Below are 16,527 nucleotides of genomic sequence, written 5' to 3'. Positions count from 1 at the left end.
TTGAATGGAACTGGCCTTAAATTTGTATTGAAACATTTTGTATTGTATTTTGACTATTTTGTGCATACAAACCGACCCACTTGAACAAAAAAATCTCCAATAATGGACGGAAAACTTTACTATTCAAAAATAATGTTTTTAGATAAGTTCTTTTATTATAATTTGTTTAGATACGTTTTTATTTTTTGATAAGTAGGTTCATAAATTCACATAAACATGAAATTAAATTTATTTATTTTTACCGTAACAAAAGTTAAGCACAATTTCATTATTGTTGTATCACATTATGTAAAAATTTAATTTATTTGGACTAACATGTTGTAAGTATCAACAAAGCTGAAATGTTTACAATATATAATAGCTGAGGTGGCTATCGTTAGTGCATTCACTTGCAATAACTCCTGACTTTGTTATTGTTTATGATATTATACTCCCCATCTGTTTGAGCTTCCGCTTACTCTACAGCTGCCACCCTTGTTGAAAAATGAGAATGAAACCGCAAACAACGGCGGTGTAGGCAATATCAATATCTAAATATGTATCAACAAAATAAAATGTAAACTCTTTCTTTAGAGATACGACAAGCAAGCAAATATATTTCCTATTCATAAATTGTAATTAATAAAATCTTGTAAAATTATAACTAAACTTGTTTTACAATTTAAAGGGTCACAGTGCACCTCATAATCGAGTGTTAATTTTTCGTTGGAGACGTTCAGCGGTTGAGGATGAATTGCATTTTTATTATTGTGGAACAAAACTTTGCAAAAAATTGGGTTTCTAGTGTGACAGCAGCCATTTTAAAATCCCCGAAATCGGACCATAACATTTCAAGGCCCCATATACCGAACATGAGAGCCTCAGTGCGTGTGATCTATTTTTTCCGAAAACATATTATCTGTTTTCTGTTGATGCTACCAGTGTACCTCTGTGCCAAAATTGGGCAAAATGGGGTCAATATTTACTGTAGCCCCATAAACCTAATATACGGATTTTCCAATTCGTATATATCGATTAATATCTGAGATATCTTAGCAAAATTATAATAGTTGAAATGAGTCCAGAAAGTATCCCAGCTGCCATATACTACGATTAAACGACAAAACTACCACAACTGGGCAACGTTCAAAGTACAAAGCTATGCTCCAAAGAATGTAGCAGAGTGGCTAAGGAAGCATTTTGGAGCTGCCTCACAAAATTAATGAGTGAAATCAATAAGGGTGGTATAGTCATCTTAATGGGTGATATGAATGCCCAAGTTGGTCATCACAATAAGGGTTTAGAGGCGACGATGGCTGAGAATTTCGAGATGTTTACCGGACTTTGCTCTAATTTTAATCTTGTTATATGAGAAACGTTTCTCAATCGTAAGCGCGCCCACAAAATAACTTGGACATCTCCAGATTGATATTGCAAGCGAACATCATCTTCAAATTGCGTCAGTTAGACTCAATGTGGCTGCAGTTAGCGACTCGAAAAAGAAGATAAAAAATCGACGTAGAGAAAATGAAAGACGAATCTACCTGCACAAGGTTTATCGATTTGTTAAATGCATCTGCCGAAACAGGCAAAGAATAATGAGTGGCAAAGAATATAGCAAACTTTCCTAAAAGCAGCGGAAGATTGTATTGGATTCAAAGAATCTGTATTTCAGACTGTACATGGTAGTTAATAAACGAAAGAAGAGAAATAAACAATCAGTGGAATACCGCCAAGACAAGATCCGTCGAAGCGGCACTACAGCATATTTACAGTAAAACCGACAAGCTGGTAAAGAAAAGCGATGAACGGATAAACGAATCTGGAGTGACAATTTAACAAGAAAAGCGCAGGCGACCGCTGAGACGTAGCGCACTCGTGACCTGTATCAAAAAGCACCAAACCGCTAAAAGGTGAAGGTTGCCAACGTCACATACCAAGACGTGACATTCACCCCTCGTATCCGAATGAGACGGAGATAATGGCTGCTATCAGAGCATTAAAGAACAACAAAGCTCCGGATAAAATCAACCCAGAACTTCTAAAAGCTAATCTTCAAACGACCGCGCGGATACTGTTTCCTCTATTCAAAGATATTTGAACCGCAGAAAAGAAACTAGACGAGCTAAAAGAAGTCGTTATTACTCTTCTTCCGAAGAAGGGGAAATTTATCGGAATGTAAAAATTGGAGAGGAATAACACTTCTAATAGTATGTTTACATATGAAAATAATATCGTTCTAAGCTCGTTCAATAATATAACCGTTCACATATAGCCAAATGAGATTATCAACTGTCAAATGTATTGTATTTGTTGTGGTATTACACATATTTCTCTCGCTGTCGGCCATTTTTGTTACGATTTTAGAAAGCTTCGACACTCTCAAACATGATGCGATTTGGAGAACCCTAGTATGTAAAGGAGTTCCGGAAAAATTAATTAACATTGGGGTTTAAGCGGTTGCCTAAAAGATATGGATTATGCGGATGATATCTGTCTGTTGTTCCATAAATATTCCAATGTGTTACAATCGCTGCAATCCTTTCTTAACCGATGCCTTCGAAAAATTATGCGGATTTTTTGGCCAAACGTTATTAGTAATGCTAACCTCTGGACTGTAACCAAACAGCTACCGATCTATATCGAAATTCGACGTCTTACATGGAAGTGGATCGGGCACACTTTGCTAAAGCCTCACGATGACATTAGCAGAACAGCGCTAGATTAGAATCATCAAGGAAGCCGAAGACGCTGGAGACCACCTGGAGACGAGAAGTCGAAGCAGAAGCACAGATAAGAGGTCATTCTTGGAGAGAAATGAAATTCCTATTAATTATAAGTTGTTTATTGAGGCCCTATGTTCTACCTAGGAACTACGGGGAAAAACATACATATAATACAAATAATAATGGAGACAATGAAAGAAATTGTGATAAGAATGCAATAGAATTACTAATTGTCCAATTATATACTACTACTAAAAGGACACCTCGCTCGGGTTTCATGCAGATTTTGGTACTTTTTTTTTAAATTATAAAGAATAATTTATAAACTTTTGATTAGAATTTTTTTTTTGTATATTGATTTTATCTAAACTATTTAGAAAATATTTGTGTAACGCCTTCTAAAATCTAAGTCAATCTCTAATTTTATATAATTCCATTTAAACGAACTTTTTTTGTGAAGAGGGCGAATGTTTTATGATGTAAATATTATTAAATTAAAGTAAATTGTATATATTTAATCATATTATTCGCTTTCAATATAATTCTTTAGCCTCCTGCTCGTTCTCTTCGATTTTAAATAGATACATGGCAATAAATTCATCATATAATTTATCCTTCTCGCGCAATTGCTGTTCCTTGGAAATCTCATCAAGTAACTCCAGCAGCTCCTGCTGCTCCTCAACCGTGGGCTCCGAAAGTCTATCCCACAACTGCTGAGACGCCGCGGCAAACTCGCTCATGAAACTCAAATATAAATTATCAAACTCAGTGACATTCTTTTCAGACTTGTAAAATTCGTCTGAGATCAGTTGAAAGTTAAATTCCGGTTGAAGAGGTTCCAACTGACGGCGCAACAATTCAATTTGCAGATTGTTCACCTTAAATTGGCGCAGCAATCTACGCTTCAGTGTGAAGTTGGTGTACGAAGTTCCGTCCAACGCATCCTGCACCTGCGCCATATAAGTTTGCATCGTTTGATTGGTGGCTTCCAACAGTGTTGGTGGCATCTCTTTGCTTAGGTTGAGATAAACATTCCGTGTGATGATCAGTGCACGATCGGTCGTGTTGAGTACGAGACGCTCGACACGCTGGATAAACTCTTGCAACTCTGGATTCGCTGCCTGGGAGGTCTGAAAGCCAGCAGTGGGTAGGAGCTGTGTAGAAGAGGAATTACTTTGGTTATAATGTGAATAACGTTTCCCTCGCTAGCCCGCTTACTCACCTGTGTAGAGAATATTGTTGCAAGTGTTATTAGCCAACGACCAGCCGTCATTTTGCTCGCCAGAAACGTCTGGACACAGCGCAAAGCAAAGACTGAAACCAGAACTGGTCTGACGTGCTAACTTAAAGCCACAGCTTATGGGTACAACACACAGAACGAACAGTTGTAACGAAAACAGAAGAAAGAATGAAAAAGTAAGGATGAGCTTGTACAAATATACATGCATACATATGTACATATATTGCAAACGAATTTGATGAAAACCAATTTACAGTAAGTGTGCCTTTGTGAGTACCCTTAAAGACACAAATATGTATACATACTTATATGTTAATCGTTATTAATCGTTTCCACGGAGCTTTAAACAAAAATGAAATACTTGTATGATACTTCTTTAACCAGCAATGAGCTTTGAATATTCTTACACATGTTGATAGTGGTAAAGATTTGGAAGATGTTATCGATTATATTCAAAACTTGTTTACTCACTTTCTTAGTTAATCGATAACTAATCACTTTAATAGAAATCATTACAGGTCTTCTCTGATCTGTGTGAACTATCTCAGCTATCGTGCGCCCCTGGTAGGTAAGTCAATACGAAATCGTCGACTTTTGTTATATTATCTTCTGTGGTAGCCAACCCTTATCAGACAACGTTAAAACTCTTTAAGTCAATTTTGGATGGTCACTATCGAATAAGAAAAGCCAATGAATGACAGTAAATTAATATTAAATATTACCGTACATGTCAGATTAACAATTGAGCATCTAGTGGAAAAATTTGAATCCACTGGCACAGTACAAAATGTTCCCGTACCACTGAAGCAAAGAAGTGCCCAAGTGAATATTGCTGCCGCTAGCGTATCAATTGAGGAAGATCCAAATCAGCCTCTCACACGAATTTTGCGAAAAGATCTTGGCCTACATCCTTACAAAATCAAATTGACGCAAGAACTGAAGCCGTTGTATGTTCGTGAATTGAAAATGATCTGGATTTTCATCGAAAAATCATCTTCAGCGATGAAGTTAATTTTTGACTGAATGGTTGAATGCTTGAAAACCGACGAAAATTGTTCCATACATAATGGCATCGAATGTACTTTCACGGAAATGAAGAATTTCGTTAATATCCTAAACCGTTTTTGTTTTATTTGGTTTTTTGTATCGCACTTATTCAAAAGCCCTTTATTTTACCTACAAATAAACCAAGTGAGGAAAGGCTCAGTTCGGGTATATTCGAACATTTTATACTCCTCGCTTTTTATATATTAAATGCTATTAAGATAAAACACAATTTTATATTCGGCATAAAGTCCACTAGAATATCAAAATAATTTTATCTAGTATATGGAAGCTGGGGTAAATCCTGGATCGACTTCAAAAATGTTTGCCACCAAGTTACTTTATAATCACTTAAAATTGTAGAAAATGTGGTATATGGGTGGTAGAGGAAGTATTGACCTGATTTTGGCCTTGTTTGACACAGTGGCATACTATTATAAGAACCACATTTCCTTTGATTTTCTTGGTCCACTGAAGTCCGCATACTCGCTGCCTGAGGCTTTGAAAAGTTATAGCGCGATTTTTAAAAGTCAAACTAAAAATTTAGTGTCTGTGCAAAGTTTTGTTGCGATATCTTCACTGGTGCTTAGTTTATGTATTATAATGTGAACAAATCAGATGGATTTCAAAATTGTGGTATAAGGAAAGTAGGCGTGGTTGTACCTTGAACCAGATATAGTCGAATAGTTCCAAGATTTTTACCCATAAGTGGATACGCCACGTCCATCTTCCATTTTTTATACCAACCTTAGTGCAGCTAGTCTGTACCATCTTTGCCATACAATTTAGGGTTTCTAGACATGTAAATAAAATTTAGTAGAGGGCAGGGTACTACACATTAACAAGATCACTTTGGCATCGTTTAGTGTTACGACTTACAAATAACCGTTAGATGAACAAAACTATTATACCCTTGCAACATGTTGCACAACTGTACCAAGTATGCATACATTTTTCAAGAATTCAATAAAATTCACTAAAAATATAAAAGTAACATAGTTCCAACATAGTACACAAGTGCCACTGTTAAAGTATTTAAAATTAACTTTTAATATTTTCACATCAGTATATGTACATATATATTATATATGTAGGTACATATGAAGGCTTCTGCATAACAATATCCATGTGCATCTATATTTATATATGTATGTATGTATATGACCGGCTTCGAGTATGCTTTCCTGTGTGGTGTGACGTATTCGTATCCAGGTCATGGTTAGTTAACCGCTAAGGATAAATTTAGCGCACCCATTTGGGTTGCGTCGTCGAGAAGTCAAGGCGAGAACTAAAAGCTTTCCCACAAATATTCAACCATTTTGAACAATGGAACTTATTTCTGCAGCAAGTTTCAATGTGTGCCATAATAAGTACTGGCATATGACAGCGTGTATTCTTACAACTGTATTAATGCACATTACAATATCTTTGCAAATGCAGCCATATGTTAGTATTTAAATACTGCCACATATATGTACCTCCGAAAAAAAAATTTTTTTTTGATTTTTAATCGTCCTCCATTTAGTAAGAACAATGCATGATTACATATGAATGTACTTGTGATATGTCAAAACCCATCCCTATTGGAATGGTTGTTGCTTTTTAATTTGTATTATTTGTTGAGTGAGCATTCTCACCGACAAGAATAGAAAACAGGAGACATCTTGAAGATGACTGAACTAGGGCTCTCAACAAGAATCTTCTCGCTCAAGTCGTAAGAATTTCAACCGGAATGCGCAATAAGTATATATGCTGTGAAGTTTTGAAGAACTCATATACGCAAAGTTGTCTGGAGGACAGGCAAAGTGGAATAATCGCGGCACTTTCTTCTCCACTGTACGGCTTTCCCTAGCATAAAGGTCAAATATCTGAGATCTTTTACCTTCTATCTTCCAAACCAACTGTCTGATATCGAAATTAGCCGCCGATTAAGTGACAAGACCTTTGACATTACATGATGTGACCGGATTTCCAACCCTTCAAGTGTTATATCCGATGATTTCTGTCGTTGTATTCACCCCTAACCTAACCCCTAACCCTAACATAACCTAATACTAGGTATACATAATAAGGTAATATATCAAAACTAGAACGTTTTTCAAGAAATTCACGAAGTGTTTGCCAAATATAATTTTTAACACCTGGAACTAGATAGGCATAGTGTTATATAAATGAGGATTATAATTGATTTAAAAAAATGGGAGATGAAGTATTGCGTACTGCTGTATAAGGAGGAGAGCACTTCCGATAATATGCCTACAATACTTCCTTCGATGTATAACATTTAAGGAACCTTCCGCTTTTCGATTTCACACAATTTATGCACAAAATGCATTTTAGTCAAACGCGTTCTTGGAATATTAAATATTTAGCATAAGAGAATGTACGAAAGCAACATAAATAAATACAAATATGCAAGGCATGAATATAAGCGACACATATTCACACACATTCACCCTGGTAACATATGCAAATAAATGCTTTGTCAGATTTGAGCAAAGTAACATTTGCATTTGACACAAATACTATCTCATTTAACAACGCCTTACAGCTTTTATATGACGAGCACTCGGGGCAAGCGCTCAGAACAATGTTAGTGGAAAGCTCTCTTTTGATTGCGGATTAATATGAATACGATGCTCATGCATATTTATTTACACTTGTATGTGCAAAGGACGAGTATGAATGCTCCTTAAAATAATTGCTTCTGTATATGAAAATATATGCTACATCAGTACATTGCACAATATCTGCCGTTCAACTGCATAAATGCAAACTATGTGACAGCTCTTGGACAGTCGACATGGACAGACATGTCATCAAGCCTACCGTCTTTGACAACCTATGCACTCATAAATACTGAAGATTTGCAGCTCAATGAAGGATACATGCCTGCGCCTGTCTTTAATCACAACATGTCACAAAATCACTTCAATATATTCAAAAGACAAATTCATTAAGTCGAACAATATTATTTACATGCATTTGTCGCAGTAGATTCGTTGTGTGATGCATACCTTAAGGCGTTCTACAGCTGGTAGTCAAAGATTTCAGCAATAATGAATTTCAAATAATGCAATTGTTTATTAATCCAATTTGGTATTAATAGAAAGCAAAAATTAATAGGAGGACTTTATGAGTTAAGCTCATGGTATGAGGTTGCAATCGAAATGGGAAAATGTGTGAAGTTTTGGTGGTAGAATGGATCTCTTTATCATTCTTTTAGAGAATATGAAAAACAAATTTAAAATTACACTAGCAACTACGTTTTTTCTTTGCCAGAATAGCAGTGTATTAATTTTTAGACGATAGAAATTAATTGAGACTTTTCCCAGTCTCCAAACCAAAATTATAATTCCTCCTATTTGATTTGATACCGTATATATCGGTCAGTTAACAATATGTTGGCATAAAATTAAGTGCTATATTAGCTCTATTAAATACATATACCATGTGCTTTGCATTCAGTACCACTTATACTTAAACATTCACTTAAACATTCACAAGAATGCTGAATAAGCAAATTTAAAGCACAATTTCAGGCGGTAAGGCAAACCAGTATTGGCTATTAATTAAATCTATTGAAATTGTTTATATGTTATACGAAATTAGGTGATGAATGATGCAGTTAATTAATGTCAACATGAATTTTTAATTGGGTATTCCTGGTAGCATTCATTTAAATAAATTATGTCTCATTCACATATGCATTTACTTGTATACAAATGAGGTTGTCATATATGTATAAATATGCATATGGTTGCCATTTTGCGGGATATTTCATTAGGGCTATTCGTTTGTTATATTTGGAAGCAATTCTAATAACTGAATTATTACATTTAAATTTGATGTTTATTAAGGCTTTTCTTATAGCAGTTTGCAAGTTTGAGCAGTTACGTAAAGATCAAATATATCGACTCTCCCTTGGAACACTTCAACAAAATTCCACTCAACTCAAATTGGACTCCTTGGTTATATTTCCAGAGGGTGCATTTGTTTCAACTCACTAAGATTCATAGAAATGTCTTTAGAAGTATTACTATGCAACTATTTAACTCAACGTTTTTATGGAGTTTAAGAGGGCGAAATCGAAAATCGACAAAATCGAATCAGACACCAAATGAGGAGCCAATCGTATTGCCGAAGATGCGATTGTTGTTTTTTGTTGTGTTTTAGGTAGTGTCCCAGAAGCACTGAAGTACATGAATGTCTTACGTCTATGGTAAAAATAGTTGAAAGTTATTAAGTCATAGCCCCTACCGATTGAATTAGAGTGCGTATCTTATTTAATTTACGCATTACAAGTACATTTATAATTGCTTTCGGTAGAATTTTTGAAAATGAATGATATTATTATCCATTCTATGTTAGGTCTACCGTAATACACAGACTTTGGCTTACCATTCATGACCAAGTTCTCTTGCATTTCGAATGAAATAATGCATATTAATGTCGCGTATTTACTGATTCGGCAGTATACTAAATCGATGGCATTAATTATAAAATACAAAATATATTTTTGTAACAAATGCGCAGAATTGGCTTAAATCAATTTTTGTATTTGTGTTATTTTATGTTCACAATGTTATCATTAAATTATGCGGAAATCCAGTAAGCATATGAATATTTATTTTTACACACATATTTCCACAGATTTAATCTATTTCCGAACAGTATGGTTTTCAATGGTTTGATTTAAATAATAATGTGTAGAAAAGTTAATTGTTTGAGAATAGACTATAACGTATGCTCGCATCAACATTGGTTGCATTATTATTTGTGGTGTACTGCAAGGTACCCTGGATTCAAAAAATCTCTAAAATTATTGAAAAAACAGAATTAAATGCTTCTTAACTGTCGTGAGAATTGCTACCTTTCGAACATTTTGAAAGTGAAAATAATCACAAACGAATCCTCTTTAACTTGACACAGTATTCGCCTTGGAAAGACTAACATTGAATTTAGGAACTTCCCTTTTAATCTCTTTTTGCTATATTACTGCGCATTCAAGATTTCTTTATGTGTTCGATTGTTTGAGCTTACTGCTTTATCAATAAATTTTCGGAGTTCAACACTTCAGTGCATTGGTCTTCGCATCTCCAAATATAAAATACAGTGTAACTTCTCTAACTCGAATCACCATAATCCACAAACAAACTTCGAGTTTGAGAGACTTCGAGTTATCGAATTTTCATTAAAACATAAATGTTGCAAAAAGCTGTAAAATATAGATTTATACCCAGTTTTATTTATTTACTTCTCTGAAAGTTTTATTTAAATACATTAAAACATGTAATTCTGTATTTTTGATTGTTGCAGTTTGCTATAGTTTGGCTCTTTACGTCTGTTTTCCATGCCTTTGTTACATGATTTATAAATCCATAAGTGTAATCTCATATTTATTCATCTCCTTACGATATAGAGAGTCTCTTTTAAAATGCTGCCTCGATAGTACAATTTTAAATTTTGTATTATGCCCTGGTCAAAAAGTTCTTTTTATGGAAGGAAATTTGTATGAAATTTAACTTCTATTGCCAATTCAAGAGTTCGAGTAAAACTTCGAGTTAGGGAAGTTTGAGTTATGGAAGCAAATTTTTTATGAAATTTGATTTCTAAACGCTATTGCCAATTCAAAAGTTCGAGTTATGGGGATCTTCGAGTTATAGAAGTTCGAGTTATGGAAATTCCACTGTATATCAAACGCATAAAATTTTAAAAATTTTAAAAATTGCTAATTTTATCGCAAATCAAATCAATCATTATAATGATTTTTATATAATTATCGATAATTTTGTTAAGAAGAGACAAGGCCCAAAGCTATAGAAAACGCCATATACAATACACCATTTAATAGAGAGTTTTAGAAACGGTCGGAAAACATTTAATTTTATTCAGTAAATACTGAAACACAATTATAACTAGGAAGTATATAAGTAAGGTAAGTTAACGTCTTATTCCGCTTGAGATTACAGTTTCAGAAAGAAATAATTCGAAGCGATAAAACGAAAAATAAAATTCACAGACACATAAATAAATCGTAGTTCTGACTTGGGAGTCTTACTATGTGCACACTATGTTTTTTGGGTCGCTGAATCCGAATCCGAGGTCCATTTAACCGTATCAAATTAGTGTTTTGGCATAACCCCAAAAAACGAGTAAGGAGGACGCTTTTATAAAAAATTCATCGGAATCGCTTGAAACTTATTACTCGGGGGTCTTAGAAGTCGCTGATTATGAATTTTACGTTACTTGAAAATATGAATAAAATAAATTAAAATTCTTTCTCCAAAAATTTTATTAATTTATTTAACTGACATTTGACACTTCTTATCATATGCTCCATCAAACAATTTACATCCATATTGGACATTCATATTTTTATGTATACGTACATATGTACTTGGGTACTTGTACGATAAGAAGAGTCGACACAAAGAGTTCATACAAACATTTAAATAAAATACAAAACATTTAAACGCTATCAACTCTCAGAGTTTTCGCAACATATGCATATTTGAACATAATTTACTCACTTGTAGATATGTAAGTATATAGTACGTAGTAGAAACACGAAAGTTCGTTTGTTCCTCACTTATTTCGCTTTGAAAGAAAAATGTGGCAAGTGGCGGAAAAAATTACAAAAACCAATGATTGCGTCAGTTGACTCATCCACAGCACATACACACGCATGTCCACTAACGATGAGCTCCGACCATGTGTGTGCATTGCTTTTATGCTGTGCTGCTATGAAAATCGCTGGTGTACGCGTTGCAATTAAATTGTTCATTCAGCTTTGTCACTGCGCAAGCGCAACGAAGGCAAAGAAGTCGCTGTCTAGCCGGCACACTATGCATACATAAATCGCATGTCAACTTTTCTGCATTCACACACACGCACACGCATACGCATGCATGGCATTTGAATGCACTACTCGGTTAATTCTCTAAATTGTAATGCAGCGCGTTCGCAAATTAAAATAATTAAGATATAAGAGTTTAACTTATAATTTACAGACTTGCACACAAACATACACACATCTGATATGTTAAGCGGAGTGCGGAGATGGCGCTTTAGAGATATGCCAGTGATGATACACCAGTCGGACATCTGTTGGTGGCTACTGCTACCGCAGCAATATGTAATTTGCGACTGTGCAACGAGAATTTACGCTCACATTAGCATTCAAGACCACATACTCGTATGTACATACATAAATATTCTAAGCATACTCGTTTATAATGTTTAAACTTTGCTTTTTCGTGCTTGTGAGTACCAAAGTGCTTAGGAGTAGTTTAGTTGATGGAGTGCTCACCAGCAGCTATTCAGAAGATTTGATTTTAACATAAACAAATTAGCATTAGTCGCATCAAAAAAAAGTAATAAATGATTGCTTCTCCGAAAAACAATCAAGCGTTTGAAAATTTTCTTTCAAAATTCGTTTTTTTTTATTCCAGATATATACTATGGTATACAGGATTATACCGATTATGAGGATTTTCCCACTGTATTCACCGGCTTCGATGGCCTCTACAAAATTTAACAAACCTCTTACAAATACTTGCTTTATTATTAATTTCAACAGCTTGTTGGTGTTATCAAAAAATAGTGTTTGAGTAGTTTCCATACTAAACACCTTTTCTTGAAATATAATTATACCATGATTATCCAAAGTGATTGGAACTGGAAACATTCTATACAATCATTTTGCAACCCAATACAAAACAACTTAAGGTTCATCGATTTTATTTTGTTCAGTAATACCGGAAAAATTATAGGATAATAGAAGTAATCACGGTTTATTTATGAATTAAAAAAATTAATTTTCTTTTGTCTTTTGCTAGTTAAATGATTCACAAGTAACCGAAGTTCAACTATATTAACTCTGAATTTCACATGCACAATACACTGAAAAATATATATATAGAAAGTTAACATTACCCTGTAGTTCGGTACCATCGGAGAAGAGCTAACGATAAAACTAATTCCGAATCATTAGCACAGGTCCCAGCCCGATTACATGCAATGTTATTTGACTAACGATTTTTATATTGCAATGTCATACGAGAGTAATCGAGCGGTGCGACTATGCATTACCAGTCATTGCACTATGGCCGAAATTGGGATTTTAGCGGCAAAAAATCCTTCCTGGCAAGCTAGCTTCACCAAATTTGGTGTGTAGACTTCTAATGATAAAAAAATCGATTTGAGAAAAAATGGGCGGGTCACGCCTCCTTTTTTCAAAGTAGTGGAAAAACGTACTTCCTGGTGCAAAAAAGCAACTTGAGAAAAAATTGAACGGTCCACGCCCTCTTTTCCCTATATCCAAAAACCAAATTGTCGCCAAAAATACTTACCAAAACGCTGGCTTCATCAAATTTTGAAAACGGACTTCTTCTGACAAAAAAAGCTATAGAAAAAATGGGCGACCCGCGCCCACTATTAAAAAAATATTGAATGCTACCAAGAAATTAATTTATTTTTTAATTCATAAATTTATAATTTTAAAGAAGTTGTAAATGCTTCTGGATTAATCTTAATCTTCGTTGTACACAATACTTCATCTTGATATTCAAGAATTCTTTTAGCTGTGTGGTCTAACAAATTTTGCAACGACACTTCGACAGAGCTTTCATTCGCTTTGATTTCATCCGGTCTACATTTCAATTTGCTTTCATAAACTTTATCATAAGTCGGATAAATACTACAATTGTGTTTTATGTTTAATTGCCGCATATTTGAGTACACCTTTTTAGTTAATCCGTTTTCTAACACAAACATTAGAGCTTCATCAGGTGATACTGGTGTAACTTCTTTATGGCTAGTATTAAGAACTTTTCGAATTTTGGATGGGCGATTTGGAGATGTAGCAACTTGCTGTAGGACAAATTTCAAATCCGTTGCGTGGGATTTTTTGGCAGATATAGAGGCAGCATGAACTAATAATTGCGCATTGTCTCCTTGCTGGGAAGCTAATTCGGAAGCTAATCTCCTTTTATTTCTTTCGCAGCTATCATCATACGTCAGTTTTGGTCGCCCAATAGTATTAATCTTTTTCGGTATTACAAAAATTGTTTCTCCACTCAACCATTTCTTATTATATTTTCTAAATGCATTCTCATTTCTGGATTGTTTATTCCATTTAAGTTTAATAAAATTAGATAAGTTCCGGGCTTTAGTACATATCAATTTACTTAATTCACTGTCAATTTCGTATGAAATCTTTCCTTTTATGTAATTCGAAACATTCCTGTTCTTTCTCAACCAAAACTCAAATAGTTCAGAATTTTTGAACCTGAGTGTTTCTACAAAAGTATTAAAAATTCGTTCATTAGCAGTCAAATGCATACACTTTTACCATGACATAAAACTTGAGTTTTCTACAAACAATCACATGTAAATAGTTCCAATGACACTTCAAAACATTTTTAGTTTTACTCCACGAAAAACGATAAAACTCTTCACAATTTCACAAAAAAATACATACAAAAAACCACCAAAATAAGTACGAAATAAAAACATTTAGCAAACTATATTTGTATATAGTAAAATTACTCACCTCGAGTAATAGAACTCATATTTACAAAGTTTTTTTAACAAGAATATATTATTAAAAAACAGTTTTTAATTTTATAAAAATTTTGCTGCTTCACTTGTATTAACACGTACTAAAAAATTTGTAAACATTACCAGCTGTTTGTACAGTAATTTTTTTTTAATTTATTCTTATCAATATGTTGGGTATTGAACACCATCAAAATAATTGCAAAAATTTAAATTTGAAAAATTGACTTTTTGCCGCTAAAATCGCAATTTCGGCCATAGTGCATTGGTGAAAGAACTAGTTCCAAAATCGTTAGTGAATCACTAACGATTCTACTCGTCCAATAACGATTGTGGTTCTACGCCTCAGAAAAACTTTTGAAAACAACACTTACAAAAAAATAAAACAAATGTTTACGAAATACAAAGAAATATATATTTATTTAGTTCATGTACAAATCTTTATTTTCAATTTATTTTCTTATTTTCTACAATTCTTATATTCTATCCCCTCCCTTTTTTGTCCTTAAAAATTATCTTATTCTTATTTACTAATTATTTATTTTCTTTATTAATATTACTTTTTTATTATTAGTTATTTTAATTAATTTTTATTTATTATTTAATACACATACATGAGTGTACAAAATAAAAAATATTATTAGATTTTAGTATAATAATGTTGTAATAATAAGTTTTCAATTATATTAAGTATATAACCTGATCTATGGGTGGATAATCCCGCGATGGTTCTATGGGTTGTAGAGTTTGGGTGATCTGCGGTGATTTTGTTGTTGTTTGTGATGATCCGGTGTTGGCGCCTCCGTCCGTGGTTGTTTTTGCCTCCTTCTTGTGTTGCGTTCTTATTCTTATTTTATTATTATATTTATTCACTTATTGAATTAATTTTCACTTTTTTGCACAATACTTTTTCACTATATGTAAAAATATTCTACAATTTTCCGTACGCAAATTACACATCTTTCTCTTAAAAAATTGTGTGACAAAAGAGACGAGAGAGAGAGCGCGAAATGAAAAAACAAGGTACTGTTTTTAGGGGTGGGTTTTGCCAATTTATTTTTCGTGTAATGCCTCGTTGCATTACAAATCATTAGCGAAAAGACTAATTACTAGTAATGCATGAAATCGCTAGTAGATTTAGCGCTCTAGTAATCGCTTGACACCAGCCGAACTACTGGGTAACTACAAAACAGATGGGTTCACATCTTGATACTTCTCATGAAAATTCTACTAACTTTTCACGCTCTCTTATATCTCGATATCAGTGCTTTACTGAATGAAAACGAGTGCTTCGAAGTAAAAGTTACCCGTAATAACTGCTCATATCTATTCAAATTATCTATTTGTTTAACTTTTAAATTTTCAAATAAATAAATGCTTATTTGAATGATTAGAGGGTAACGATTTTCCAGAAATATTCCATGGAGTAGAAAAATAGAAATTGTTTGTACTATTAATTGGTCTTAAAATATCAATATATTGTACCGAAATTACTTTTGAAAACTCAGGGATATTTAGCTTTTATAAACCAATTAATATTGTCAACGAATCGTGACCAAGCCTATACTCCCGGCTTGGTCTCTAATTTATTGTCACCCTCTCAAAAATGACGCGTTGGTGCGAACTTTGACCCGCTCATTAATTGTAGTCTTTCGGCATCCAAAGTGAGATCATATGCTTAAGTTTCATTTGCTTTCAAAAGCGCCTAACAATATATACATATGCAACAGCTATCAACTTTGAATTTTGGTAATTAAAGGAAAAATAAAAAATACAGTGAATAATGACATTTCTTCTCGATTGGTTTAAGTAATAGCTAACAAATAATTTTACGCATTTCAAAGCTGGCGTCATTTATGGCTTCTTTTGTTGCACAAATACTTTATGTTTAAATGGATTGTATATATGTATGTGCATATGAATATAAAGTTATTATTCCTTTAATTGATTGATGAGTTTCGTGCGTTCGTTGAATGG

General features: G+C 33.7%; 1 protein-coding gene across 2 annotated transcripts; it reads right to left on the bottom strand.

The window, feature by feature from the left end:
• Positions 1 to 289: 289 nt before the first annotated feature.
• Positions 290 to 14,660, bottom strand: LOC105215319 (uncharacterized). 2 transcript variants are annotated; one of them, XM_054226369.1, is made up of 3 exons: positions 14,546 to 14,660; positions 3,928 to 4,061; positions 290 to 3,859 (listed from the first exon to the last, which is right to left on the bottom strand). In XM_054226369.1, exons 2-3 carry the CDS (start codon positions 3,976 to 3,978, stop codon positions 3,239 to 3,241), a joined length of 672 nt encoding a protein of 223 aa, XP_054082344.1. In that variant the 5' UTR covers positions 3,979 to 4,061; positions 14,546 to 14,660; the 3' UTR covers positions 290 to 3,238. The 2 variants fall into 2 exon arrangements, with proteins under 2 accessions (XP_054082344.1, XP_054082343.1); XM_054226368.1 differs by lacking the exons at positions 290 to 3,859; positions 3,928 to 4,061 and adding an exon at positions 13,295 to 14,291 and having other exon boundaries at positions 14,546 to 14,649.
• Positions 14,661 to 16,527: the final 1,867 nt, after the last annotated feature.

Source organism: Zeugodacus cucurbitae, chromosome 3 (genome assembly GCF_028554725.1).
Source record: "Zeugodacus cucurbitae isolate PBARC_wt_2022May chromosome 3, idZeuCucr1.2, whole genome shotgun sequence".
NCBI classification, from domain to species: Eukaryota; Metazoa; Arthropoda; class Insecta; order Diptera; family Tephritidae; genus Zeugodacus; species Zeugodacus cucurbitae.
Note: the sequence above shows the minus strand (reverse complement) of the source record. Positions and strands in the feature narration are given on the sequence as shown.